This window comes from Pogona vitticeps, chromosome 3 (assembly GCF_051106095.1).
Source record: "Pogona vitticeps strain Pit_001003342236 chromosome 3, PviZW2.1, whole genome shotgun sequence".
NCBI classification, from domain to species: Eukaryota; Metazoa; Chordata; class Lepidosauria; order Squamata; family Agamidae; genus Pogona; species Pogona vitticeps.
Genome location: NC_135785.1, coordinates 256,988,256 through 257,008,174, shown reverse-complemented (window position 1 = coordinate 257,008,174; position 19,919 = coordinate 256,988,256). Strand labels below are relative to the sequence as shown.

Genomic DNA, 19,919 nt, shown 5'->3' with positions numbered 1-19,919 from the left:
CCTGGGCCACATTAGAAGATGAAAATTTGGTTTGGGCCGCACATAAATTTGGTTTGGGCCACATGGGGGGGCAGCCCTAACCATCCTCCATAGCCCCGCTCCAAGCGCGCTTACCGGCAGATGCAATCTCAGACAGCAGAGGCTGCCAGCTTCGACTCCGGTGGCTTTATGAGGCCAGGAAGGGGTCCACCTATTGACGGGGATGGCACAATGCAGTCACACAGCCCCCGTCTCCCCTCCCCTCCTGCTCCTTCCTTCCTTCCCTCTCTCCCCCTCTACTGTTGTGACATGCCCCAGCCACATTTCGGCCGCAAGCGCCGGCAGTGTAACTTGAAACTTTGGAATTTCTTTAAAAATAAAAAATTGCACTGGGCCGCATTATGAGCCAACCTGGGCCGCATGCGGCCCTTGGGCCACAGGTTGGACAAGCCTGATTTACACTGTACAATTACAACAGATGGATACATCTGTGATAGCTCCATCTTACAGAGTTTTGTGATTTGCTGTTTGATGAGATAAATCAAATACTTTGCTAGGGAACTCAACAGCACTTTCCTGAACTATAGCAAAAGAGTTCTTTGCTAGTACATTGCTGAACTACAGATTCCAATAACCCATAGAATGGAGTTATGAAAGATAGTAATAGCATGAAATTGCTTTAGTTGTGTACTGTAGATACACTCTAAATGTCATCAGAGAAAATAATAAACATGGCAGTTCTGCTTTCAATCAAGAGTAATATGTAGTTTTGCCCACGGTAACATACGGGAAACAAGCTGTGAAGCTTACACTTCTTGTGTATACAGCAAGTTGAGTCTACACTTCCTCCAAGATCAGCAGTTGATTCCAGTTTAAAATCATGGCCTCTTAACTGATATTCAACCAGACTTCTTTGGTTTGGGTGTAATGCATAGCAGGATCACTAGATCGAAGCCAGAGTAGGATGACTATATCAAAGCTCAGTCCCATAAGGCTACAGTAAACACAGTTTATGAAGGGCGAGGATGCCAGGAAGGTCCATAATGCAGCTTCCTGTGGCTTGAATATGAGTGCTAATCACAACTAAGGTAAATCAATGGTATCGCTGGATTTTATTTATTTATTTGATTTATATGCCACCCCATTAGTGGCCACACTACTCTGGGCAGTTTGCAATTTAAAACGTACAAATTCCAGAGATCTCTCATGTCAATTTACAAGAACGATTAATTTAGTGGGTCTCCTCTTGCAGTGGATATCATGCTGGATTAAGGAGACCTGGGTTCAAATCCTGCTCAGCTGTGGAAATTCACTGGGGAGAAGGCAGAATTCTCAATACTACACTTTACCACATAGCTTTAAAACTAACTAACTAACTAACTAACTAACAACTAACTAACTAACTAACTAACTAACTAACTTACTTACTTACTTACTTACTTACTTACTTACTTACTTACTTACTTACTTAATATGCCACCTCCTCCCCATAGGAAACCCAAGGTGGGTTTGAAAATGCTATATAAAAACATTGTTAGGGTTAGCTTAAATAGGATGTGATTTGATGGCAAATAACAATTCTGGTTGAGATTCATAATTGGGTTTAGACCGCTTCTCTTCTAAAGTTTCCCTCTGGATATCTTGTTTGTTTCATTTCCATGATTACCTTTGGGTCCTTTGTACAACTTGATTTCAACCACCGTCTCCAGAATCGGCCTCCTTCGACGGACGTACAGTCGCACTATGGAGCCAGCTTCTTTGAGGGCCTCAACGGCTTTGCTGTGTGACACCTCAGAGACATCCACCTCGTTCACCCTCAAGATGCAGTCATTGACTCTGGAGGGAAGAAAGGACAAACATATTTAGATGTTTAATTTTAAATGGAGAAAGTGGCTCATAAGCCAAGCAGGAAAAATTATTGGGTGACTGAAAAATTTGAAGCAATGGGTCCATCACAGATATACAACCGTACAAAGCCTTTTGGTTTAAGCACATGGGGAACCTCCCCACCCCCAGATATTTCTCAAGTTTCCTTGGCCATCATTTAAAGATGGCATTCCCCGAAAAACAGCTTCTGTACTTTGTACTCATTACAATTTCCGCTAGCTGTATTCAGCAGTAGACCCTTCTGTAATGAAATTGTATTGACAGTCATTCTGCTTTATCCTGACATTTTATTCTATTAGGAAATTGGTTACTGAAATTAATATGCCTAAGGCTAGCTTCAGGTCTTCATGCAATACTTCACAGTTTTCACCCAGATGCAAGTCAATATGATCTTTGTACATCTCTCTCTCTCTCTCTCTCTCTCAATCTATTGTACATTTTATGTTCCATAATAGTGTATTTCTGTTTAGGCCAGCATTTCTCCCCAAAATAATACTGGATTATTAACCTTGTGCATCTATCCCACTAGAGAGAGATCTGTACACTTAAGTGCCTATGAAGCCTATAGCCAAGGCTGAAATAGAAAGCAAAGCAATGTGCAGCTTATGTACTTCCCTATAGCACTGACTCTGATGTTGGGAAAGAGTGAAGGCAAGAGGAGAAGGGGATGACAGAGGACGAGATGGTTGGATTCTGGAAACTGAGCCCTATGAGAAACTATTGAGAGAGTTGAATATATTCCATCTGGAGAAGAGACTATAGAAATGCAATGTGAGATCCATCTGCAAATATTTGAAGGGTTTTCTTGTGGAAGACGAAGCAACCTCCTTTTTCAAAGTTTGAGAAGATAGGACACAAACCAGTAGATCAAGCTATAAGACAGCAGATTTTGATTTAAAATTATGTGGCATTTCCAAACAGTAAGACGTGTTCAGTTGTGGAATGGATTCCCTTGAGAGATGGTGGCCTCTTCATTCATTTCTAAACAGATGTTGGATGGATATCTATCAGAGATGCTTTTAGTTGTGGAGTTCTTGCTTTTGGAGGTGGGTCCATTCCAGCTCTACAGTTCTATGATTCTATGAAACACTTGCATTCAACAAATAGTTGTCAATGCAATTTAAAATCTCTTAAGAACATTAATGGGAATGTTGGTCTCTAATGACATAACCTGGGCCACTCAAACCCAGGTCAGCAGAGGTGGGGAACATAGACTCTTCAGGTGACCTTTTCAACTCATTTTTGTGGCCCTGGAGTCCTGCCATACTCAAACAAGAAAGGTGGTCCAATAAGTTCTCCTTTAAACCAAGGGACTAAGCCCTCTTTGTGGTTTATTTGGACAGAAAAGAACAAGAAGGGAAGAGCATGAAGAGGAGGAGGAAAAGTAGCAGCAGTAACTAGAAGTGGATTTCTAACCACTTCTGATTGTGATAGGAAGGAAGCGTGAAGCTGGCCGTGATCTGGGATAGGAGAAATAGATTGGCTTCAAGATTCACTAAAACTGCCCACTTCTATTCATAGAAAAGTGGTTAAAATGCATTGGGGATAAAAAGACAACCCTTCTATGAGTACTGCTCTGGATCCTACCCAACAAAATGTTGTGTAAGAACCCTCCTCCCCATCAAGGGTGATTGGGGGCCCTCCCCCCCCAGGATGATCAGGGGACTGGAGAAAAAAAGCCCTGTGAAGAACTGGGCCTCTTTAGCCTTGAGAAAAGAAGACTGAGGGGAGATAGGATAGCATTTTTTCAAATACAGTGGTGCCTCGCTTAACGGGTGCCCCGTTTAACAACGAAATTGCATAGCGATTAACTTTTGTGATCGCTTTTGCAATCGCTTTGTGATGTTCCCTATGGGCAAAAATCACTTTGCGATGATCCATACCCTGGCCACCGGGTAAAAAAAATGGCTACCTGCTGTTTTCTGGGATGGATTCCTCGCTTACCCGGCAGCGAAAATGGCCACCGTATGGAGGATTTTCACTTAAAGGTGAGTCTGAAGCCCATAGGAATGCATTGAAGGGGTTTCAATGCATTCCTATGGGCTTTTTAATATCGCATAGCGACGAAATCGCTTTGCAGCTATTTTTGCTGCACCGATTATCATCGCTATGCGAGGCACCACTGTACTTGAAAGGCAGTCATACAGAGGAGGGGGAGGGGCAGTTCTCGATCATCCTAGAGTACAGGGCACATCATAACAGGCTAAAGGTATAGGAAGCCAGATTTTGACTAAATAACACAAAAAGTTTCTTAACTATTAGAACAGTAGGACAATGGAACCAATGGCCTTGGGAGGTGGTGACCAAAATTAGAAGGCATTCAAGAGAAAACTGGGCAAACCTCTGTCAGATCTTGTTCACTTTGGATTCCCGCCTTGAGCAGCAGGTTGGCTCCATGGCCTTATAGGCCCCTTCCAACTCAATTATTCTATGTTTCTATGAAATCTAAACTAGTGTTTTTGAGCAACAAACTGTATATATTGTTATGTCACAAAAAAGCAAAGCAAAAGCAAAGTGTGCTACTTATATACCGCCCCATAGTGCTTCAAGCACTATTTCAAGGTATGTCTGATAATTTTATTTATATATTTATTTATTCTATTTATACCCCGCCTATTTGGTCATTGTGACCCCTCTAGGCGGCTTACAACACAAAATACATAAGCAAATATAAGAAAGAATTATTACACAATTAGACAATTCTGCAAGATGGAGAGCATACAAAATAAATCAAATAGAGAGAGGAGGGGAGAGAATCAGGAATCAACTGGGGGGAAGGCCTGCCTAAACATCCACATTTTAATTGATTTTTGAAAGTATCCAGTGAGGGAGCCGGGCGAAACTCCGGAGGCAGATTGTTCCAGAGACGAGGAGCCACCGCAGAGAAGGCCCAGTTTCTTGTTTTTTTCTTTCTGGGCCTCCCTGTATGCATAATTTTGACAGGGATTTAATTTAGAAGTGTAGGTTTCCAGCTGAAATCTCTTTAAAGATACAGTATATACAAAATGCAGTTTTTTTGGAGATTTTTTAAAATAACAGATCAACCTGTTTGCACCAATAAGGGATATGTTACTTTCCCAGAATCACTTTTTATGGCAGAATCCACAGAAAATGTGACCTCCATGGTAGGCATTCAACATTGCTTGAAGAGTCCCCAAGCCACTTGACATGCATTGTTAGTTTGTTTTTTTTAAGCAGGCAAAAAAAAAAAAAAAAAAACCCTAGAGAAAATAATGACCCAGGACGTTTCTCAGTCAACGATCAGATCAGTAGTCAGTAGTTCAGTCTCATTTTGGGAGGATGTTATGATTCTCTGTGGACTGAGAAAATACAAGACATCTATGATCAATGCTACCCATAGACGTAACCCTAGGCACAATGCTACTGCTAGCTCTCAATGTACGGGCATTTCCATCAAATCAGATAATACTTCAAAACTCAAGAGTGTGAAATAGGGAAAATATGGTTTGATCCACTGTGATTTACACCCATGGAAATCAGGTTTCCCCAGATGAAATTGCTGTAGCCATCCAGAGCAATTTGCAGAGGCAGAGGCTTGATTTTCACCAGTTCCAACAGCCTTAAGGTGCTAACAAGTGCTAATTAGCAATTTCCATTTCTCTCTGTGTGTCCCTCTCTTTTACAGTGTTCTCCTAAATGCCCTACTGGAAGGATGTTCCAAGGCTGAGCTGAAAATTTTAAAAAGTGGTTTGGAGAGTAAGGGAACGGATTAGAGATGGGCATGAACCAGTTTGTCCCGATTCATCCCAGTTTGTAAAGGCTGCAGCACAGGTGCTGCTGCTCCCCACCTCCTCTGGCTCCAACAGCCACTCACCTGGCCCAGCTTGGTTGCTTTTTTCCCACCTCCTCGGCTAATCTCCCAGTCACCGGCAAGAGCACAGACTTCTCTGCCCCGCCCTTTTCTCTGAGTGGCAGATCAGCCAAGAGGGCGGGGCAGAGAAGCCTGAGCTGCTGCCAGGACTGGGAGATCAGTTGAGGAGGTGCAGGAAGCTAGCATGCTGGGCCTGGTGACTGGCTGACTGAGCCAGAGAAGGTGGGGAAGGAGAGCAGCAGCACCTTTACAAACCAGGATGAACTGGAACGAACTGGTTTGTGCCCATCTCTAGTACTGATTCCCTCACGAGCAATCCTTCACTTGGGTCAGGTGACTATACTGTCAGGAAGCAGACAAAAGCAGTGTCAACCCAATCAGAACAAATTTAAACCACCTCTGGTGGCTGAACAAAATAATAATAAAAAAGAAAGATGAATGCAGAACAGGCTACCCCCACCTCGCCCTGCCCGGCTGAGCTTTATGCGTTTCAGTTTGAATTCATCTGTGCCCAATCTAATAGCAAAAGAGAAAGAGAAAGCTGCTTCTTAAAGTGTCTACGTTTATTGTTCGAGAACGCCCAGAGCAGTTTGGAAAGATTGCCTTATCAAGGTGACTATGAGCAGAAATAAATCCACAACATTTTAATGGATAGCTATAGAAAACTGTTACTGCAATGATGGCTAAATTCAAGTATTATTCCCTATAACTCTTTTTGAAGGTGAAAGAAGTGCCGAAGCAGGACTGCAGTGAACATTAAGAAGACAAAAATCTTGACTGCAAAAGAACTACCAACTTCAGTGTTGACAATGAAGAAATTGCAATTGTTAGAGATTTTGTATATCATGATTCAACCACCAATCCAAAGGGAGACTGCAGCCAAGAGGTCAGAAGGAGACTGAGACTCAGAAGGGCAGCAAGGAAGGAATTAGAGAACATTAAGAGGTGTAAGGATGTTTCACTAGAGATGAAGATCAAGGAGATCATTCACACTCTTGTATTTCCAGTCACCATGTATGAGTGTGAAAGCTAGACAGTGAAGCTGACACACAAAAAATGGTTCATTTAAAATGTGGTGCTGGAGGAGAACTTTGTGGATATGCCTGGACAGCCAGGAAGACAAACAAGTGGGTCCTTGATCAAATCAAGCCTGAACTATCTTTGGAGGCAAAAATGTTGAAACTGAGGCTGTTCTACTTTGGGCACATCATGAGAAGACAGGATACTAAATACATTTCTCCTTTCACGCTGAGCTAGTAAGCCCTCATGGCAGCAAGAATAAGTGGAGTTGAGTGCCCAGGAGTTAAAACGATCTCAAACAGCCTCTTTCTCCTGTGTTGCTATTCCTGACATTTGCCTCCTTGACTGCACAACATAGCAATTTCCCAGCCAGGGCCCTCAGACCTGGCTACCATAAGTAACAAGTGCCTCCAGCTAGAAATGATACCCCACCTCGTATCACCCCACATGAGGAGGAAGCGGCTGCCATTCGGTGCAAACAAGACTGGAGAAAGGAATTGCCTGATTCATTTTGAGATGTATCCCAAGGAAGAATTTCTACCTGGACGGTTCTCAAAAGAGTTTATAAAACTAATTTTTCTTGTACTCCTGAGGCACACGCCTTACTCAGATGCCGCATTTGTGCATTTCAGTCGCTTACTTAACATCACAGCTGGATCCTGAATTACTAAAAACGACGACTCCCTCCCACAGACCCAGATATCATGTTTTCAAACATCCTACTGCCTAGAAAGAGACGTCTCTCCATGAAAGAGGTATAATGGCGGGCAAATGCTGGGATTTAAGCACACGTTCAGTCGCCCCTCCGCGCGTCGTACGCCCAGGGAGAAGGCAGGAGCAGTGATTTTCAAGTACATACAGCAAAGAGCCATAAAGTCACAACTGTCAGCAACACAGAGAGCAACAAATAATCTCCTCCACACTCTGAAGCAGAAGGTGAGAGGGGAATGAATAAGCTTTCCTGCCATCTTAATCCCTATACATCTGAGTCAATGCACTTCAAGAGGCCCATACTTACGCCGTCTTCCCTGGCACAAACGGAAACGGTGTGTTTTCCAAACTCTGGGAGAGGGGAAGGATTTGAATTCCTGAGAAGAATTTTTCCCCCTAGGATGTCATTCGACAGATGGGGTGGGTAACAATCCAAGTTGGATCACAACCCCCTATGGATCCTAGGTTCCCATTTGGTGAAGGAGCGGAAAGGACCTCGTTCTTCATTTGAGAATTAGCACATGAGAGGAGGAAGCCTGTCAATCGAGTTACGGGTGCCTGTCAGTCGAGGTCTCTGAAAAGTACCTTACTGAATACCTGAAGCAGGTTTGTGTTTATGTGGGAAAACCGGTTACAACACATACCTCCCAAAAGGGCCTATTCCAAATTTGGCATGTTGCAAACAGTTTTTGTCTCTCGCTCGCTCGCTCTATTTTTTTTTTTTTCAAGACTGGCTTCTTCAGTAATGGACAAACACACCAACAAATTAAAGACTCATAACAAGCCTGCAGGCCAAAATTCCACCTTAGAGTTAAAACATAAGAGCCGTAGTCACTCAGATGTGAGGATTTTTTTAACCCGCCAACACTGGAGGAGGGAATTAAGAAAACTCCCTTTGCAGCCTCCTGTACAGACAAGCTTTAAAATGAAAATTAAACCACACCCTGGGTCGGTGCATTCATCAAAACAAGAATCCCGATATACCGCACGGGGGCTTTAGCTTTGAACCATGCAGCCAATTTACACCTTGTGACAGAAAGAAAAAGGAAGAAAGGGACCACTTCGTTACTGGTAGCGTTTCAAGACTTCCAACTTATTTCATTTCGGACAGAGCAAGAAAGTTCAGCCAAGGAAACAGGAAGATCCAATTACAAGAAGTGTCTGGAAAGATAAGATGAAAATACTACAAGAGGAACATAGAGTGTACCGGCTTGCCACAGACAGAATGGCCTGCGAGACTGCTGAATAACAGGGTTGGAAAGTTTGCAAGGGTTATGAGGTAACTTCTCCATGCAGGAGGTCCCCGATGAATTCAGATAAAAATGCTAGCAAGGAGCAGGAGCTGGGAAACACATGCACTGTACCACATCACACCACATAAATTAAACAGCCCACTGGATCAGATCAGAAGGCTAGCCAACCAAATGCTTCCAGAAAACTAGCTTCCTGCCATGGTTGTTCCTGTATAAATAGTATTTATAGTATGGGGAGCATTCAGAATTTTTGGACTCCAACTCCCAGAATCCTACAGCCAATGTGGGAGTTGTGGTCCAAAAAGCTCAAATGTCTCTCATCTCTAAATTGAAGGCATACTGGATTCCAGCAGTTATATTTTAGCTCAGTGGTTTAGGCATCTGGCTGCAGAGCCAGACATTGGGGGTTCAATTCCCCACTGTCCCTTCTTAACAGAGGCTAGACGTGGTGATTTGTAGGGTCCCTTCTGGCTCTGCAGTTGTTGTTGTTGTTGTTGTTGTGGTTGTGGTTGTGGTTGTGGTTGTGGTTGTTGTTAAGCCGTCATGAGAGGTCTGACCACTCATGACAGGGGAAATATTTTGTTGGGAAGGGGGATCTGATTCAGAACTTTGCAGAACTTGTCCAAGGTGCTGAGCACTCCCCCCCCCAAACAAAAAAAGATTCAGGGCCTTATATAACCCCTGTGATGTTCAAACTAAAATCCTGAGCGGCTTCCCCACCAACCCCATTCAACACAAAACTAGAATCACTATCCTGCACTGCTAATATGGATAGAAAAAGCTAAGAAAATAACAAAAGGCATCTTGGATGAGAGACCAAAGGTGTATTATTTACATCCCACATTCCGTTCAACTATGTGGCTAACCCATTGCTGGAAATAGATGGCAGGCAGAAAAGCACAAGCACCAGTTCTGGGCCATCTTAAATGCTAACAAATTTAAAGTCAAACCCCCATATCTGCAAGGGGTCAGTTCCAAACCACTCCACAGATGCTGAAAAACGCAGATCATAGCAAACACTATTATAATAGCAAATGCTATACATAGCATAGTCTGGACAGTTCTGGTAAAGAAATCATGGAAACATATTTCTCTAGCTAAGTTGACCATACATAGCATGGGCTCTGGCTTCCTTTAACGACCAATAATATGTATATATTAGGTATTTTTTTTTTGTCTTTTAATACTTTTAAGATTTTCAGACCATGGATAAGCGAATAAGGAGATACTGATCCTGTGAATAAGGCGGTTCTCCTATATTAAGGAAGAAGCCTTCATGGGCAACAGCCCCTTTCATGCTTGAAGTGTAGTACTTAGTTGACAAACATGCACCACAAGATAAATGAAATGGTTTTCTTCTCATTGGCTAAATCCACTGCAGGAACTGTAGCCCTTTCCAAGAGGGTAGCCATTTTACTTTACATATGGATGCATGTACATTATGCATTAACAAACACCAACTCAGTACAGTGGGACCCACAAATCTGTGGAGGATCAATTGCACAATCTATAGTGAATGCCTGAAACTACAGATTGAGGGAACCCTATACTGTACTGTGGTGCCTCGCAAGACAAATGCCCCGCAGGACGAAAAACTCGCAAGACAAATGGTTTTGGCAATGGGGGGGTTGTTGATCACTCGCAAGACAAATGTTCCTATGGCCGTGCTTCGCAAGATGAATGTTTTCCGTTTTTTTGTTCCTACCTCATGTTTGCTAATTTTTAAATATTTTCCTATGATGTTTAAAAAGTTAACGTTTTTTGATTGAAATTTTTGAAAACATCTGCACAATATGTATGGCTTTAAAGAGCACTTAATAAACCCTTTGTAAACCAAATGTGACTTTGTTCTGACTTTTTTTTTTGCCCATAGGAACACATTAATTAGATTTCAAAGCATTCCTGTGGGAAAACGCGTTTCCCAAGATGAATTTTTCTGAAGACAACATTGACTGAGGAACAAATTAAATTCATCTTGCGAGGCACCACTGTATACAGTTTACAAGGGGGTGGAACAAGGCCACAAGGGGGGCACTCTTGTATGTTGTATATAGGGCTGCAGCACACTGTGGATAAACGAAACCTCAGATACCAATTCCGGGGATACAGGGGATCCTACTGTATCTTCCTATGTTGGGGACATAGAAGAACTGGCCATGGTACATTTTCAGAAATGTAAAATACCATTTCAGAATTAAAAGTGATGTTATTTCATTATTCGTGCTATAGTTCATGGAGGATCATATAATACTTGTGGGAGGAGGGCTATGTCACATATTTGTTCTATCCTTTCTTCCATGATGCTTATACATATACTGCTCTTTGTTCATTATATGTGTGGAGTGCATTTTCTTAGAATTTCACAGATGATGAAAGAGTCACGCAGCAGGAACTACTGAAGCCCTGGGTTACATGGGATGAGATGGAACTGGGTGTGTGACATTTTCTTCACTGACTAAGACGACATTCTATAAAGACTTTAATCGTTTTCCCTCTTGCTCCCTCGTAGTGATTACAGGGCTATTTAATCCTCGTAACTGGTGGAGCAGCGCCCAGAGCTGCTGATGAAACATAATCAAGGTTAAACCTTGCGATACTCACTCTGGCCTTTTCAGCTTCCTCAAACTGACAGTGCAATTTCTCAGGAGAGAGTCAGCAATCAACCCAAACTGCTAACTCTTCCGTAGTTTGGAGATGGAAGCAGACAGGGGAATTGATTTTTTTAAAAACTTGTACAGCTCCTGGCACAGCTTATTCAATCGATAAATAATATTTCAGAACAAATGCGTAAGCTCATCAAGGCTCAGGCTCAATTAACCTGAGCGATTGGCCTAGCCGCCACCTTTTTTCCGTCAAATCAGAAAATAGCTCAATCTGAATTAATTCTATTCAGATCCAATTCACCCTGAACTGAGAGCAAGACATGGTCCCTACCCAAAGCTCATGGTTTTGCAAGTCCTGACCTACCTCCTGTCTCCGGAAGAAAGATGGCCCCAGGAAATGGAAAGCACAGCTTCTGTACCCTTGGCAGAGGTATAGGTGTAGATATGGCTTTCCGGAGTCCTGGTGTACCTCAGTGGGTTGCAGTGCCTGGCTGCAAAGCCAAGAGCTGCTAACTGAATTTCCCTTGTGATTCCTGAACATGGTGTTAACCAAGATCATTCATAGCATGTGGGGCTGATGGATTTACATGTTGTTGTTTAGTTGTGTCCAACTCTTCGTGACCCCATAGACCATAGCACGCCAGGCCCTCCTGTCTTCCACTGCGTCCCGGAGTTGGGTCAAATTCATGTTGGTCGCTTCGGTGACACTGTCCAGCCATCTCATCCTCTGTCGTCCCCTTCTCCTCCTTTACATATCCTACTACTAATCTGGCCTTGAGTAAGCTGCGTGGTTCCAGGGTCCTACCAGAAGGAGGGGCTGGTATACCACCTTTGACTACAGTACTTTATGCCATGTTGGTTTCCATTTTGAAGATTTTATTGGAATTCACAAATGTCCACATATTCTCAGAGTTCTGTGAGGATGGAAAGAAGCCTAGTTTTAAAAATCTGAATAGGGAAGGAAGTGGAGCTTGAATGAAAGCGCAGAAAGAAGAGCTAAGTTTAGTCGACGGGATAAAGAGCAAGTAGAAAAGACGGAACACTATGCCCCCATCTCTATCAATATGGTTATCAGCTTGCAATTAAGAGACACAACATTTGGCCTGGGATAATAAATGCATCAAGTGCCTCATTAGGAGGCCTGTGGATGTATTTTCATTACAAACGCATGCACAGTGAATTGGATTTTTTCCCCCCAAATAGCTCCCTTATGAACTTGAAAACATTTTGAATGCTGGCTTGGTGCCAGGATCATTGCTCTACAGTTAGCAGCTAAACAAAACAAGAATCATCCTATGCCAGCGATAGCTGAAATGATCTAACTTAAATGAGCATGTAAATGTCCCAGCATAAATCAAAGCTGTGTGCAGAGTCCTTAATGCAGGCTGTAATTTACAGCTGCCCATAAAGCACGTGGGTAGGCTTTTAATGGGATGAAAGTCTCCTCTCTTTAGTATTTTATGTGGAAATTATGCACTAAATTAACATGATTGTCAGAGGTCTGTAAAAACAAAAAACAAAATAGAAAAAACCCAGGGAGCTAAACCAGAGTGGTACAACAGGTTTGTGTGGCGACCAGGATTGCTCCACTAAAATATATGTGCAGTTTCACACAAGTGCCAGAAAAGAACAGTAAAGTAATCACGAAATGTGATGCAGAATATCAGCTCTACATGAGGCATTATTTAGGAATTAAGGTAAGGAAAAAGGGTAACAAAGAGGAGACTAAGAGCTGAGCTTACGGAGGCCAAGAAAATCTCATGAGTCTGCATTTCCCTAGGGAGAAAATTTGCAGTGTGCTGTAGTTGATAGATTGATAGACTAAGACTCTGGAGACAAGGGTTTGTACTGCAAATATAGAAGGGAGTAGAGGAGGAAAACCCCTTCACGTATTGCTGCCCGGTCGTGGCGGAGGGGCTTGAGTAATTCAGAGAAGCTATGGGTTTTGCCTTGCAGGGACACCCAAGATGGACAGGACATAGTGGAGAGCTCTGACTAAACGCAATCCACCTGGAGCAGGAACTGGCAAGCCACTCCAGTATCTTTGCCAAGAAAAATCCATGGGCAGACACAAAAGGCTAAAAGATATGATGCTGGAAGATGAGCCCCTGGGATACAATCTCAAAACTGATAGAATCATTTCAATACGAATCCAAGGCAGACCTTTAAGATTCACAGTCATCCAAGTTTATGCACCAACCACCGATGCTGAAGAGGCTGAAACTGACCAATTCTATGAAGTCTTAAAACACCTTCTAGGACTGACACCAAAGAAAGATGTACTTCCCATTATAGGGGAATGGAATGGTAAAGGAGACATAACAAAAACACACTGATCACCATAATCACCCATCTCCTGAAAAGGACAAAAGCTGATCCCACAGCTATAAATACTCAACTACCCAAAGAAACTGCACCAGAGCACAGACAGAGACCTGACTCCTGTCCTCTGAAGATGCTGGCCACAGAGACTGGTGAAACGTTAGGAAGAACAACCTTCTGAACATGGCCAAAGAGCCTGAAAAACCCACAACAACCATCAGATACCGGCTGTGAAAGCTTTCAAGAACAATAGATAAGTTTGGCCTTGGACTTCAAAATGAAGCAGAGCAAAGGCTAATTGGGTTTTGTCAAGAGAACAAGTTGGTCATCAGAAACACTCTTTTCCAACAATACAAGAGGCGACTCTGCACATGGACATCATGAGATGGGCAATACCGAAATCAGATTGATTATGTTCTCTACAGCCAAAGATGGAGAAGCTCTATACAGTCAGCAAAAACAAGACCTGGAGCTGATTGTGGCTCTGATCATCAGCTTCTTATAGCAAAATTCAAGGTTAAACTGAAGAGAGTAGGAAAAAACACTGGGCTACTCAGGTATAATCTAAATCAAATCCCTTATGAATACACAGTGGAAGTGAAGAACAGATTTAAGGAACTAGATTTGGTGGACAGAGTGCCTGAAGAACTTTGGATTGAGGCTCGTAACACTTTACAGGAGGCAGCATAAAGAACCATCCCAAAGAAAAGGAAATGCAAGAATGCAAAGTGGCTGTGCAATGAGGCCTTACAAATAGCAGAGAAGAGAAAGGAAATAAAAAGCAAGGGAAACAGGGAAAGTAACAGAAAATTGAATGCAGACTTCCAAAGAATAGCAAGGAGAGACAAGAGGGCCTTTTTAAATGAATAGTGTAAAGAAACAGAGGAAAATAATAGAAAGAGGAAAACCAGAGATCTGTTCAAGAAAATTGGAGCTATTAAAGGAACCTTTTGTCCAAAGATGAAAATGATAAAGGACAAAAATGGTAGGGACCTAACAGAAGCAGAAGACATCAAGAAGAGATGGCAAGAATACACAGAGGTGCTGTTAAGGTGCTACACTCAATATGCCAGCAAGTTTGGAAAACTCAGCAGTGACCAGAGGATTGGAAAAGAGCAGTCTACATCCCAGTCACAAAGAAGGGCAGTGCCAAAGAATGCTCCAACTACCTCTTAATGAGAGCGCAAATAAATGGTCTGAAGCTCAACATAAAAAAAAACTAAGATGATGGCCACCGGTCCCATCACCTCCTGGCAAAGAGAAGGGGAAGATAGGGAGGTGGTGACAGATTTTGCCTCCATGATCACTGCAGATGGTGACAGCAGCCACAAAATTAAAAGACGCCAGCTTCTTGGGAGGAAAGGGATGACAAACCTAGACAGCATCTTAAAAAGCAGAGACATCACCTTGCTGACAAAGGACCGCATAATCAAAGCTATGGTTTTTCCATTAGCGATGTATGGAAGTGAGAGCTGGACCATAAAGAAGGCTGTCTGCCAAAGAATTGATGCTTTTGAATTGTGGTGCTTGAGAGTCCCCTGGACTGCAAGGAGAACAAACCTATCTATCCTAAAGGAAATCAACCCTGAGTGCTCACTGGAAGGACAGATCCTGAAGCTGAGGCTCTAGTACTTTGGCCATCTCATGAGAAGAGAAGACTCCCTGGAAAAGACCCTGATGTTGAGAACGTGTGAAGGCAAAAGGAGAAGGGGACAGCAGAGGACAAGATGGTTGGCCAGTGTCATCGAAGCGACCAACATGAATTTGACCCAACTCTGGGAGGAAGTGAAAGACAGGAGGGCCTGGCATGCTCTGGTCCATGGGGCCACAAAGAGTCGGACATGACTTAATGACTAAACCACAAAAGAGGAGGAAAAAAAGAAGCCTAAATGATTATATCAGTACATAGCAGAGAAAAATTACTAAAGGCAGTGAAAAGGGAGAATATTTTGAAAACAACAGAAACAAAGGCTTAGATCCACTATGACTTGGATACGTCAGCTGATGCAGGCCCAGTGGATTTTACTTTGGCCTCTGCTTGTCTTGTGCTAATGGATGAGTGAGTTGCTAAAGCTGAGAATGTGGATAGAAACCTTGGAGATGTGAAAGCGTGGAACATGCTGAATCCAGAAACTCCTAGATCAAATGTATTTTAGATCCATTTTGATTTAGTTTCAGGCCTGGGTATGAGATACAGAGAGCTTTGGTCACCTTTGCTGGTGATCTTTGTCTGGAACTGGATGCAGGGGGAGTATGCTTTGGCTAGTTCTGCTGGGCAGAGAGGGTTCTGATATCATCTACCCTCAAATCCATCTAGGATGCCTCTCTAGAGCGGGATTTGGTGGGGAGAACCAGATTAGCAGGTGGTGTTGAGGGACTCCTGCTTGATGCCTTGGTTGATGGCTTCCATCAGGGTTCATTCTGGTGCACATGAAATTATGCTCAAGCTACATCTGGTAACTGACCCTACTTTGCCTCTCCACAGAATCCTTTTGTTCAAAGTGGAGTCATACTGACGAAGCAGTTGTTCCTTAGGAAGGTTTTTGCACTCCCTATACAAATCTCTTTCAAACAGTTTGCTTTTCTTTAGCAGGAGTCGCATTTATAAGAGACAAAGTGAGTCACTATAAAGGGTGACAATGACAGAAAATTGATTTCCCTGCTTTATGTATGGCAATCATTTCAGCTGGAGAGTTTCCTTAAATATGTGCCTGCCTCCCCAACCCAAACATGGTAGGCAGAACAATGTTACAAAGATCACATAGTTGGGAAAAATTCGATGTAATAGTGTACCATCTGATCCAATTTATATCCAGATATTTGCTGTACAGTTTGAGATCGACCTGCCGCAAGATCCTGGGGAGGTGTCTACACAGCATCATTCATTTTTGGGACATAGTAGACATTCAGTGTGTAGGAAAATCTCCTTCCTTCCTTCCTTCCTTCCTTCCTTCCTTCCTTCCTTCCTTCCTTCCTTCCTTCCTTCCTTCCTTCCTTCCTCCCCTCCCTCCCTCCCGTCCGTCCTTCCTTCCTTCCTTCCTTCCTTCCTTCCTTCCTTCCTTCCTTCCTTCCTTCCTCCCTCCCTCCCTCCCTCCCTCCCTCCCTCCCGTCCGTCCGTCCGTCCGTCCGTCCTCCCTCCCTCCCGTCCGTCCGTCCGTCCGTCCGTCCGTCCTTCCTTCCTTCCTTCCTTCCTTCCTTCCTTCCTTCCTTCCTTCCTTCCTTCCTTCCTTCCTTCCTTCCTTCCTTCCTTCCTTCCTTCCTTCCTTCCTTCCCTCCCTCCCTTCCTTACTGGATCCTCAGACACTCACCACTGTGAGGACTCTGGACCATAATTTTTCACTGCCTAGTCTGGGAACTGTGGACTCAGATAAGCCTGATGAACCTCAAACTAAAATGGAACCACATATCATTATTTTGCTCTTCAGCCATCTTTGCTCTTGTACCAACACTACTCTGGTGTTTCAGAAGGCCAGGCAGATTAGGTCTTATACTTCAGGTGTGGGAACTCCAGTCTACAGAAAGGTGCTTGATCAATTGCCTTATTATCACTTGACTGCAGAAACTCAGTACACTAGGACCCCTGTATCTGCAAATGTCTGAAACTACATATAGTAGCAAACCCTAGAGACAAGATACAGGGAGGTGGGACAAGGGTCAGAAGCCCCATTTTGGGTCAAGGATGAATAATTTAGAGCAGTGTTTCCCACCCTTGGGTAACCCAGGTGTTCTTGGACTGTAACTCCCACAAACACCAGCCAACACAGCTGTTGGTGAAGGCTTCTGGGAATTGCAGTCCAAGTACATCTGTGTTACCTAAGTTTGGGAACCACTGGGCGAGAAAATATGTCACATTTCCAGGGGCTACAGCAGGCAAAAGTCCAATAAGTCAGTCCAAAGTCAGAAGTTTGGGAGAGACCAAACAGATGCCAAATTGTATTCGCGAAGGCTTTCACGGCCGGGATCTAATGGTTGTTGTGGGTTTTTTGGGCTCTTTGGCCATGTTCTGAAGGTTGTTCTTCCTGACATTTTGCCAGTCTCTGTGGCTGGCATCTTCAGAGGACTGGGGCATGTACAGAGTTCCTGCTCCAGTCCTCTGAAGATGCCGGCCACAGAGACTGGCAAAACATCAGGAAGAACAACCTTCAGAACACAGCCAAAGAGCCCGAAAAACCCACAACAACAATTAGATGCCAAATTGTCAAAGCAAAAACATGAACCGTAGTCAGAAGTCAGAGTCCAAGAGCCAAGGGTCAATTAAGCAAGGTTCAAGATAGCAGGACTGTGGACATGAGCCAGAGAATGGACTCTTTGCTTCCACAGATTTCCAAGCCTTCTAGGTACAAATTATATAGAAGCAGCAACCATCAAACTCCTAGAAGCCTTCCATCCTATTAAAACTCAGGACTGGCCGACCTGATGTTCCTGTGGGAAGCATTCATGCGAGCTTCGGATCTTCGTGTCATGAGTTTTTGCCGAAGCTTCTCCCTCACTCTGGCTACTAGGGGAGGAGAATCTGTTAGTGATTCAGCTGTCTGTGCTTCTAATTGCCCAGTATTTTCCTCAGCCGATCTTCTTCGGCTGAACTCATGTCAAAATACATCTATACATTACCTGAGTCGTCCATCCTCTGCTGCAGCTCCTCCTGGTATAATCTTGGTAATAAATATTCCAGGATCATCCCCAATGTGTGGGTTATCTGTTCCTCCAGCAATACTGAAACCCAGGCCAGAATTACCCTGAAGGAAAAGATGAGGGAGGGGAAGAGAAAAAGAAAAAAATGCCATCTGTTATACAAGGATCAGCCTCAACTTCACAAGTATGACGCTGAATAACTTAAAACATAATACCTCAATTCCTGGCTGTTTAAATCAAAGCCTTGGAGATAATGTTACCATATTCTAATTCCCAAATCCAAAGCCTAATATGCATAGTGTATAAATTAATTTGCATAATGTGCAAATTTAAATACCTTCATTATTGCATTGTTTGCCTAGCCTGAGGTTTCAGCCTTGACACCATTTACGTAATAAGCATGAATCTGAGAGCTACAGTACGGCGAGAAAAGGGATTAAAGTATTGGACTTAGAATTGGGAGACCCATCTTCTCACTGAATCTCCTATAGCCTTTTTCACCATCAATTTTTACTAATAGCAGAAATCGAGAAAGATCTGTAAATATGGCACAATAAGGCCCCCGATGGGCAAACTGTCCTCTAAGTCTTGAGAAAAAAAATGTGCAAGAAAGTTTAAGTAGAAATCGCAGGAAAAAATACGAGGCCTGATTCCCCTTAGAGATACAGGAAATATAAACCAGAAACCTGTTGCACATGTGTATATTAAATCTTATATATCAACTTAGCGGGTTGCTGTTACCTAAAAAGCACTAGCTGCTTTAAAAGGCACACAGTAAATAATCACCTCCTTAGTCGTAACCTGCTGTGGCGAGTTACACAATTTATCTTACGCAGGCATAATGCACCAACAGGATTCTAGCCAATTTATTATAAATAGAAGAGATTCTAATTCCCTGTTTTTTGCTTCTTCGTGTTTTGTTTCTTGCTGTACCAGTACGATTTCACTCAGATTGATAAGTCTGTCAGTACTGCTGTTATTTTAACAATGAAGCTGTAAAAGCCACTGAACTTAGAGCCGCCAAAGCTTGAATGACACGAGAAATATGGATTTATGCACTTGGAGCCTATTTTGCTGATCTTTTCCCTGAACATTCAAAATTGAAAAAAAAAACCAAATGCATTCAATGACAGCATTTACATTAGGAATGGCAGGATAATATTGACTTATTTCTAGGAATCCGGTTGAGTGCTTAGAGCAGGAGTTTTAAAAGTCACTGAGTTTTCCACTGGTTAAAATTAGTTTTCAACCTTGAGATTGATTTCACTGAGTTTTTGCTACATGTACATAAGATTGCACTCCAAACATTCAGGAAACAAGCTCATACACATTTATCACTGAGAGTCCAATTTCACATTTGCAAACACAGCTCCTGGGTCATAGTTCCATCTATAATGATTACAACAGGATATAAAGAAAAAAAATGCTTTTTTGACTTACTCTAACTGTATAAAAACGTAGTTGAAAAGCATGAGGGGAGCAGATAAAACTGAAGTGAAACTTTGAAACAAAGAGGAAGAAATACAGAAAGGTATTGACATCAGTGCCATGTTGTTTGCTAGCCAACTAGAAGAAGAGGGAGGAAGAATGGAAACAACTCAGTGAAAGCTGAGCACACGGAGGTAGCGTTGAAGCAGTTGGATGCCATTTTTCTGCCCCTCTGTTTATTTATATTTCATT

General features: G+C 42.9%; 1 protein-coding gene across 32 annotated transcripts in view; it reads right to left on the bottom strand.

Annotated features, from left to right (window-relative positions):
- The window catches only part of DLG2 (discs large MAGUK scaffold protein 2), a 1,097,443-nt gene that overhangs the window by 275,794 nt on the left and 801,730 nt on the right, over positions 1-19,919 (bottom strand). For all 32 annotated transcript variants that reach the window (XM_078390148.1, XM_078390151.1, XM_078390152.1 and 29 more), the window contains 2 exons: positions 18,219-18,343; positions 1,646-1,815 (listed from right to left, as the gene is read on the bottom strand). In XM_078390148.1, coding sequence (XP_078246274.1) covers positions 1,646-1,815; positions 18,219-18,343 — 295 coding nt within the window. The remainder of the gene's footprint in view (positions 1-1,645; positions 1,816-18,218; positions 18,344-19,919) is intronic.